The sequence below is a fragment of the Coregonus clupeaformis genome, chromosome 24 (assembly GCF_020615455.1).
Source record: "Coregonus clupeaformis isolate EN_2021a chromosome 24, ASM2061545v1, whole genome shotgun sequence".
NCBI classification, from domain to species: Eukaryota; Metazoa; Chordata; class Actinopteri; order Salmoniformes; family Salmonidae; genus Coregonus; species Coregonus clupeaformis.
Window position 1 is genome coordinate 5,376,292 of NC_059215.1, and position 10,000 is coordinate 5,386,291.

The 10,000-nt window shown below is 45.5% G+C and overlaps 1 protein-coding gene across 1 annotated transcript in view; it reads left to right on the forward strand.

Annotated features, from left to right (window-relative positions):
* cacna1fb (calcium channel, voltage-dependent, L type, alpha 1F subunit) overlaps positions 1-10,000 on the forward strand; it is a 204,206-nt gene that overhangs the window by 162,548 nt on the left and 31,658 nt on the right. The window contains exons 30-31 of the mRNA XM_041845927.1: positions 2,013-2,123; positions 2,657-2,740. Of these exons, the coding sequence (XP_041701861.1) occupies positions 2,013-2,123; positions 2,657-2,740 (195 nt within the window). The remainder of the gene's footprint in view (positions 1-2,012; positions 2,124-2,656; positions 2,741-10,000) is intronic.

Here is a 10,000-nt window from a genome sequence, read left to right on the forward strand (position 1 = left end):
CTGCAGGATTTGAGTCCCTGGCGGCGTAGTGTGTTACTGATGGTAGGCTTTGTTACTTTGGTCCCAGCTCTCTGCAGGTCATTCACTAGGTCCCCCCGTGTGGTTCTGGGATTTTTGCTCACCGTTCTTGTGATCATTTTGACCCCACGGGTGAGATCTTGCGTGGAGCCCCAGATCGAGGGAGATTATCAGTGGTCTTGTATGTCTTCCATTTCCTAATAATTGCTCCCACAGTTGATTTCTTCAAACCAAGCTGCTTACCTATTGCAGATTCAGTCTTCCCAGCCTGGTGCAGGTCTACAATTTTGTTTCTGGTGTCCTTTGACAGCTCTTTGGTCTTGGCCATAGTGGAGTTTGGAGTGTGACTGTTTGAGGTTGTGGACAGGTGTCTTTTATACTGATAACAAGTTCAAACAGGTGCCATTAATATAGGTAACGAGTGGAGGACAGAGGAGCCTCTTAAAGAAGAAGTTACAGGTCTGTGAGAGCCAGAAATCTTGCTTGTTTGTAGGTGACCAAATACTTATTTTCCACCATAATTTGCAAATAAATTCATTAAAAATCCTACAATGTGATTTTCTGGAGAAAAAAATTCTCAATTTGTCTGTCATAGTTGACGTGTACCTATGATGAAAATTACAGGCCTCTCTCATCTTTTTAAGTGGGAGAACTTGCACAATTGGTGGCTGACTAAATACTTTTTTTCCCCACTGTACACACACACTTTTATCAAACACTGAAGTAAATCAATTAAATTCAAAGCACTGTACCCACTTACTCTTTCCTGCTCCCGTCTTCCTGACCTGGCATGGTAATGGTCTTGGTCTTGGTCTTGGTCTTGGTCTTGGTCTTGGTCTTGGTCTTGGTCTTGGTCTTGGTCTTGGTCATGGTAATGTCTTGGTAATGGTAATGGTAATGGTAATGGTTTTGGTAATGGTCTTGGTCTTGGTCTTGGTCTTGGTCATGGTCTTGGTCATGGTAATGTCTTGGTAATGGTAATGGTAATGGTCTTGGTCTTGGTCTTGGTCTTGGTCTTGGTCTTGGTCATGGTCTTGGTCATGGTCATGGTCATGGTCATGGTAATGGTCTTGGTCTTGGTAATGGTCTTGGTCTTGGTCTTGGTAATGTCTTGGTCTTGGTCTTGGTAATGGTAATGGTAATGGTAATGGTAATGGTAATGGTAATGGTATTGGTCTTGGTCTTGGTCATGGTCATGGTCATGGTCATGGTCATGGTCATGGTAATGGTCTTGGTCTTGGTCTTGGTCTTGGTAATGTCTTGGTCTTGGTCTTGGTCATGGTAATGGTAATGGTAATGGTAATGGTAATGGTAATGGTAATGGTCTTGGTCATGGTCATGGTCATGGTCTTGGTCTTGGTATTGGTAATGGTAATGGTAATGGTAATGGTCTTGGTCTTGGTCTTGGTCTTGGTCATGGTCTTGGTCTTGGTAATGTCTTGGTCTTGGTCTTGGTCTTGGTCTGGGTCTTGGTCTTGGTCTTGGTCATGGTAATGTTTTGGTCTTGGTCTTGGTCTTGGTCTTGGTAATGTCTTGGTCTTGGTCTTGGTCTTGGTCTTGGTCTTGGTAATGTCTTGGTCTTGGTCTTGGTCTTGGTCTGGGTCTTGGTCTTGGTCTTGGTCATGGTAATGTTTTGGTCTTGGTCTTGGTCTTGGTCTTGGTCTTGGTCTTGGTCATGGTCCAACCTACACTGGTTAATTTTATGCAGCACCTGAGTCAATTTGAGTGTGCATAAAATACTTTCCTTTCAAAGCGGTGAAGTATCCCAGAATATGACTACTCCTCTGTCTGTCTGTCTACCCGTCTGCCTATCTCTGTCTGTCTGTCTGACTGACTAGCCTGTCTGTCTGATTATCTCTGCCTGTCTGTCTGATTATCTCTGCCTGTCTGTCTGATTATCTCTACCCATCTGTCTGTCTGTCTGTCTGTCTGTCTGTCTGTCTGTCTGTCTGTCTGTCTGTCTGATTATCTCTCTCTCTATGTGTATGATACAGCATTATGAGCAGTCCAAGGTGTTCAGTCATGTGATGGACATCCTCAACATGGTCTTCACTGGTCTCTTCACTGTAGAGATGCTACTCAAGCTGCTGGCTCTACGACTCAGGGTAAGAGCCTAACCCCTGACCCCTAACCCTAACCCCTAACCCTAACCCCTGACCCCTAACCCCTAACCCCTGACCCCTGACCCTAACCCCTGACCCCTGACCCCTGACCCCTAACCCTAACCCTGACCCCTAACCCCTAACCCTGACCCCTGACCCCTAACCCATAACCCCTAACCCCTAACCCCTAACCCCTAACCCCTAACCCCTAACTCCCTAACCCCTAACCCCTAACTCTAACCCCTGACCCCCTAACCCATAACCCCTAACCCTAACCCCTATCCCCTAACCCTAACCCTAACCCCCTAACCCCTAACCCCTAACCCCTAACCCCTAACCCCTGACCCCTAACCCTAACCCCTAACCCTAACCCCTGACCCCCTACCCCTAACCCCTGACCCCCCTAACCCCTAACCCCTAACCCCTAACCCCTGACCCCTAACCCCTAACCCTCCTCCACTCCTCCTCCTCCCTCCTCCTCCCCCCTATTTTTTCGTTCTTGTAATAAATAAATAATTATCTTTGTCTCTGTGCAGCATTATTTCATAGATGCCTGGAACTCTTTTGATGCTCTGATCGTGGTGGGCAGTGTCGTGGATATTGTGGTGACAGAATTCAGCGTAAGTCCACTGATACACTGATAATCCTTAACTGACAATTAAATAACAATATAACATCTAATTGTATTTGTCACATGCGCCGAATACAACAGGTGTAGAAATGCTTACTTAAAAGTGCTTAACCAACAATGAAGAATGTTTTTTAAAGTAAGAAAATATTTGCAAAAAAATAGATTTACTAAATAAACTAAAGTAAAAAAAAGTAACACAATAAAATAACAATAACGAGGCTATATACAGGGGGTACTGGTACCGTGTCAATGTGTGGGGGTACAGGTTAGTCGAGGTAAATTGAGGTAATATGTACATGTAGGTAGGGGTAAAGTGACTATGCATAGATAATAAACAGAGTAGCAGTAGCGTAAAAAAGGGGGGGGGGGGATTAATGCAAATAGTCCGGGTAGCCATTTGATTAACCATTTAGCAGTCTAATGGCTTGGGGGTAGAAGCTGTTAAGGAGCCTTTTGGGCCTAGACTTGTCGCTCCGGTTGTCCTGGCACCACAATGCCAGGTCTCTGACCTCCTCCCTACAGGCTGTCTCATCGTTGTCTGTGATCAGGCCTACCACTGTTGTGTAGTCGGCAAACTTAATGATGGTGTTGGAGTCGTGCCTGGCCATGCAGTCATGGGTGAACAGGGAGTACAGGAGGGGACTGAGCACGCACCCCTGAGGGTCCCCCGTGTTGACGATCAGCGTGACAGATGTGTTGTTGCCTACTCTTACCACCTGGGGCCGGCCCGTCAGGAAGTCCAGGATCCAGTTGCAGAGGGAGGTGTTTAGTCCCAGGGTCCTTAGCTTAGTGATGAGCTTTGAGGGCACTATGGTGTTGAACGTTGAGCTGTAGTCAATTAACAGCATTCTCACGTAGGTGTTCCTTTTGTCCAGGTGGGAAAGGGCAGTGTGGAGTGCAATGGAGATTGCTTCATCTGTGGATCTGTTGGGGCAATATGCGAATTGTAGTGGTCTAGGGATTCTGGGATGATGGTGTTGATGTGAGCCATAACCAGGCTTTCAAAGCACTTCATGGCTACAGACGCTATCTAGCTAACAGTACGCTTTAACTTGCAATGAAAATGACTTTCTGACAAAATTAGAAATGTATAACATCTGAAAATGTAGCTAGACTCTTACCCGTATACATGGATGGAATGCTTCACGGCAAACTGGAACCATTTAACTCAGTTTTGTTTGTAGTTACATCTTGTTTGGCCAGCGTTGCGTCAAGTCACTCCGGTTCACACTGACCGTGGCGTGTGCAGAAAGTAGCCCATAACAACTTTTTCCAAATGATCTGTCGATAAGCGCCTGCTAAATTCAGGGCATCAATGTTGTTGAGAAAAAAAGCACAGTAGAAAGGACTATCAACACATACTGAACAGCTCACGTTATAGACAGAAGCATGCTGCATGGCAGACCAATCCGAACTCATCTCCCGGCATGTCCAGCCCATCCATTATCTCAGCCAATCATGGCTAGCGGGAACGTTTCCTGTCTTTTTCCATGGCTAAACCAACTAGGTTCGTAATTTAACAATTTCAGTTTTCTATTTACAGATAGAATAAGGCACATTAATGAATTAAGTCACATAAAAGTTCACATGTTCCAGAAGGCATTCCTGTTAAGTAGTTACTAGCTTCCTGAAACGGGTCACATATAGGGATACTTCCTATAATACTGTAAGAACGTTAAAGTGATGAAGATGATTTGAGTTGTTGTTGTGACTTCATCCTCTTATCAATCCACGTCTTATCTCTTTGATAATGGAGCTTGCTGTGGGGTCAGGTAATGTTAGACAGATTTAGTCTAGACGATTATAATAGATTATATTATGGTAGATTTAGATAGCAATTTAGAGTTACATCATAGATAATGTAAAGTACCTTCCCAGCCAACCTGGAAACGTTCCCAGAACATTAGCTAAGATTCCCATTAAGTTTCTAGTTAGGGTTGTATCTAACATTAGGATGATAGCATCCCAAAAACATTCAAAGATTTTTTTAAATATATATATTTTTATGTTTTAAATGAAATACCCTTGGAATGTTCTCCTAATAACCACCACAGAACATTACCCAAAAAGTTCTCCTTAGGTTTCCAGGTAATGTAATAACACAATGTACCAGTTATGTTTTCCCAGTAAATCAAATCAAATCAAGTTTTATTGGTCACATACACATGTTTAGCAGCTGTTATTGCGGGTGTAGCGAAATGCTTGTGTTCCTAGCGCCAACGGTGCAGTGGTATCTATAACAATTCACAACAATACACAAATCTCAAAGTAAAATAATGGAATAAAGAAATATAGAAATATTAGGACGAGCAATGTCGGAGTGGCATTGACTAGAATACCGTAGAATACAGTATCTACATATGAGATGAGTAAAACAGTATGTAAACATTATTAAAGTGACCAGTGTTCCATGTCTATGTATATGGGGCAGCAGCCTCTAAGGTGCAGGGTTTAGTAACCGGGTGGTAGCCGGCTAGTGACAGAGACTAAGTTCAGGGCAGGGTACTGGGTGGAGGCAGAATAGTGGTGATTATTTAACAGTCTGATGGTCTTGAGATAGAAGCTGTTTTTCAGTCTCTCGGTCGCAGCTTTGATGCACCTGTAATGACCTCGCCTTCTGGACAATAGCGGGTTTGAACAGGCCGTGGCTCGGGTGGTTGATGTCCTTGATGATCTTTTTGGCCTTCCTGTGACATCGGGTGCTGTAGGTGTCCTGGAGGGCAGGCAGTGTGGCCCCGGTGATGCGTTGGGCAGACCGCACCACCCTCTGGAGAGCCCTGCGGTTGCGGGCGGTGCAGTTGTCGTACCAGGCGGTGATACAGCCCGACAGGATGCTCTCAATGGTGCATCTGTAAAAGCTTGTGAGGGTCTTAGGGGCCAAGCCAAATTTCTTCAGCCTCCTGAGGTTAAAGAGGCGCTGTTACGTCTTCTTCACCACACTGTCTGTGTGGGTGGACCATTTCAGATTGTCAGTGATGTGTACGCCGAGGAACTTGAAGCTTTTCACCCACTCCACTGCTGTCCCATCGATGTGGATAGGGCGGTACTCCCTCTGCTGTCTCCTGAAGTCCACGATAATAATATAATAATAATAATAATATGCCATTTAGCAGACGCTTTTATCCAAAGCGACTTACAGTCATGTGTGCATACATTTTTACGTATGGGTGGTCCCAGGGATCGAACCCACTACCCTGGCGTTACAAGCGCCGTGCTCTACCAATTGAGCTACAGAGGAACACACGATCAGCTCCTTCATTTTGTTGATGTTGAGGGAGAGGTTATTTTCCTGGCCCCACTCTACCAGGGCCCTCACCTCCTCCCTGTAGGCTGTCTCGTCATTGTTGGTAATCAGGCCTACTACTGTTGTGTTGTCTGCAAACTTGATGATTGAGTTGGAGGCGTGCTTGGCCATACAGTCATGGGTGAACAGGGAGAACAGGAGGGGGCTGAGCACGCACCCTTGTGGGGACCCAGTGTTGAGGATCAGCGAAGTGGAGGTGTTGTTTTCTACCTTCACCACCTGGGGGCAGCCCGTCTGGAAGTCCAGGACCCAGTTGCACAGGGCGGGGTTTAGACCCAGGGCCCCGAGCTTAATGATGAGCTTGGAGGGTACTATGGTGTTGAATGCTGAGCTATAGTCAATGAACAGCATTCTTACATAGGTATTCCTCTTGTCGCATCGTCTGTGGATCTATTGGGGCGGTGTGCAAATTGGGGGCGGTGTTTAGCTTGTCTGGGAGCAAATCAAATCAAATCAAATCAAATCAAATTTTATTGGTCACATGCGCCGAATACAACAGGTGCAGACATTACAGTGAAATGCTTACTTACAGCCCTTAACCAACAGTGCATTTATTTTAAACAAAAAAAGTAAGAATAAAACAACAACAAAAAAGTGTTGAGAAAAAAAGAGCAGAAGTAAAAATAAAGTGACAGTAGGGAGGCTATATATACAATAGAATAAAGTGACAGTAGGGAGGCTATATATACAGGGGGGTACCGTTGCATAGTCAATGTGCGGGGGCACCGGCTAGTTGAGGTAGTTGAGGTAATATGTACATGTGGGTATAGTTAAAGTGACTATGCATAAATACTTAACAGAGTAGCAGCAGCGTAAAAAGTATGGGGTGGGGGGGGCAGTGCAAATAGTCCGGGTAGCCATGATTAGCTGTTCAGGAGTCTTATGGCTTGGGGGTAGAAGCTGTTGAGAAGTCTTTTGGACCTAGACTTGGCACTCCGGTACCGCTTGCCGTGCGGTAGCAGAGAGAACAGTCTATGACTAGGGTGACTGGAGTCTTTGACAATTTTGAGGGCCTTCCTCTGACACCGCCTGGTATAGAGGTCCTGGATGGCAGGGAGCTTTGCCCCTGTGATGTACTGGGCCGTACGCACTACCCTCTGTAGTGCCTTGCGGTCAGAGGCCAAGCAGTTGCCATACCAGGCGGTGATGCAACCAGTCAGGATGCTCTCGATGGTGCAGCAAGACGTCAGTGTCCGCGATGTGGTTTTCCCTTTGTAGTCCATGATTGTCTGTAGACCCTGCCACATACGTCTCATGTCTGAGCCGTTAAATTAGGACTCCACTTTGTCTCTGTACTGATGTTTTGCCTGTTTGATTGCCTTACAGAGGGCATAACTACACTGTTTGTATTCTGCCATATTCCCAGTCACCTTGCGGCCTCAGGATATGTGGTTTCCAGTTTGCACAATGTCCAGTGTAGTTCCTTGAGGGCCGTCGTGGTATCAGCTTGAGGGGGAATATACACTGCTGTGACTATAACTGAAGAGAATTCTCTTGGGAGGTAATACGGTCGGCATTTGATTGTGAGGTATTCTAGGTTGGGTGAACAAAAGGACTTGAGTTCCTGTACATTATCACAATCACACCATGAGTAGTTCATCATGAAACATACACCTCCGCCTTTCTTCTTCCCAGAGAGTTATTTATTCTTGTCTGCGAGATGTACTGAGAACCCAGCTGGCTGTATGGACGGGGACAGTATATCTGGAGAGAGCCATGATTCCGTGAAACATGTATGTTACAGTCCCTGATGTCTATCTGGAAGGAGATCCTCGCCCTGAGCTCATCTACTTTATTGTCCAGAGACTGAATATTAGAATAACGAGGCAAGCAACACGCATGAGAGAACCAGCTGTTCCGTAGCCGATGTGAGTAAGACCTTTAAACAGTTCAACATTCACAAGGCCGCGGGGGCCAGACGGATTACCAAGACGTGTACTCAGTCCATGATTGTCTGTAGACCCTGCCACATACGTCTCATGTCTGAGCCGTTAAATTAGGACTCCACTTTGTCTCTGTACTGATGTTTTGCCTGTTTGATTGCCTTACAGAGGGCATAACTACACTGTTTGTATTCTGCCATATTCCCAGTCACCTTGCCGTGGTTAAATGCGGTGGTTCGCGCTTTCAGTTTTGCGGGAATGCTGCCATCTGTCCACGGTTTTTGGTTTGGGTAGGTTTGAATGTCTATTTACATAGACATGGAATCACTGGTCACTTTAATAATGGAACACTGGTCACTATAATAATGTTTACATACTATTTTACTCATTTCATATGTATATACTGCATTCTACTGTATTGTAGTCAATGCCACTCCGACATTGCTCGTCCTAATATTTATATATTTCTTAATTCCATTATTTTACTTTGAGATTTTGTGTGTATTTTTGTGAATTTTTTGATACTACTGCACTGTTGGAGCTAGGAACACAAGCATTGCGCTACACCCGCAACAGCATCTGCTAAATATGTGTATGTGACTAATATCATTTTATTTAATTTTAACAACATCCCCTTTACACTTCCTGATGAACTCAGTCACTGTGTCAGTGTATACGTCAATGTTATTCTCAGAGGCAACCTGGGAACATTTCCCAGTCCACGTGATCAAAACAGTCTTGAAGTATTGATTCTGATTAGTCAGTCCAGCGTTGAATAGACCTTAGCACGGGTACTTCCTGTTTGAGTTTCTGCCTATAGGAAGGTAGGAGCAGAATGGAGTCGTGATCTGATTTGCCAAAGGGAGGGCGGGGGAGGGCCTTGTAGCCATCCTGGAAGGGAGAGTAACAATGGTCAAGAGTTTTTGAAGCGCGAGCACTACAGGCAATCTGTTGATAGAACTTTGGTAGCGTCTTCCTCAAATTTGCTTTGTTAAAGTCCCCAGCTACAATAAATGCGGCCTCAGGATATGTGGTTTCCAGTTTGCACAATGTCCAGTGTAGTTCCTTGAGGGCCGTCGTGGTATCAGCTTGAGGGGGAATATACACTGCTGTGACTATAACTGAAGAGAATTCTCTTGGGAGGTAATACGGTCGGCATTTGATTGTGAGGTATTCTAGGTTGGGTGAACAAAAGGACTTGAGTTCCTGTACATTATCACAATCACACCATGAGTAGTTCATCATGAAACATACACCTCCGCCTTTCTTCTTCCCAGAGAGTTATTTATTCTTGTCTGCGAGATGTACTGAGAACCCAGCTGGCTGTATGGACGGGGACAGTATATCTGGAGAGAGCCATGATTCCGTGAAACATGTATGTTACAGTCCCTGATGTCTCTCTGGAAGGAGATCCTCGCCCTGAGCTCATCTACTTTATTGTCCAGAGACTGAATATTAGAATAACGAGGCAAGCAACACGCATGAGAGAACCAGCTGTTCCGTAGCCGATGTGAGTAAGACCTTTAAACAGTTCAACATTCACAAGGCCGCGGGGGCCAGACGGATTACCAAGACGTGTACTCAGAGCATGCACGGATAACTGGCAAGTGTCTTCACTGACATCTTCAAACTCTCCCGGACCGAGTCTGTAATACCTACATGTTTCAAGCAGACCACCATAGTCCCTTTGCCCAAGAACGCCAAGGTAAACTGCCTAAATGACTACCGCCCTGTAGCACTGACGTCTGTAGCCATGAAGTGCTTTGAAAGGCTGGTCATGGCTCACATCAACACCATCATCCCGGAAACCCTACACCCACTCCAATTTGCATACCGCCCCAACAGATCCAAAGATGACGCAATCTCAATTGCACTCCACACTGCCCTTTCCCACCTGGACAAAATGTACACCTATGTGAGAATGCTGTTCATTGACTACAACTCAGCGTTCAACACCATAGTGCGCACAAAGCTCCTCACTAAGCTAAGGACCCTGGGACTAAACACCTCCCTCTGCAACTGGATCCTGGACTTCCTGACGGGCCACCCCCAGGTGGTGAGG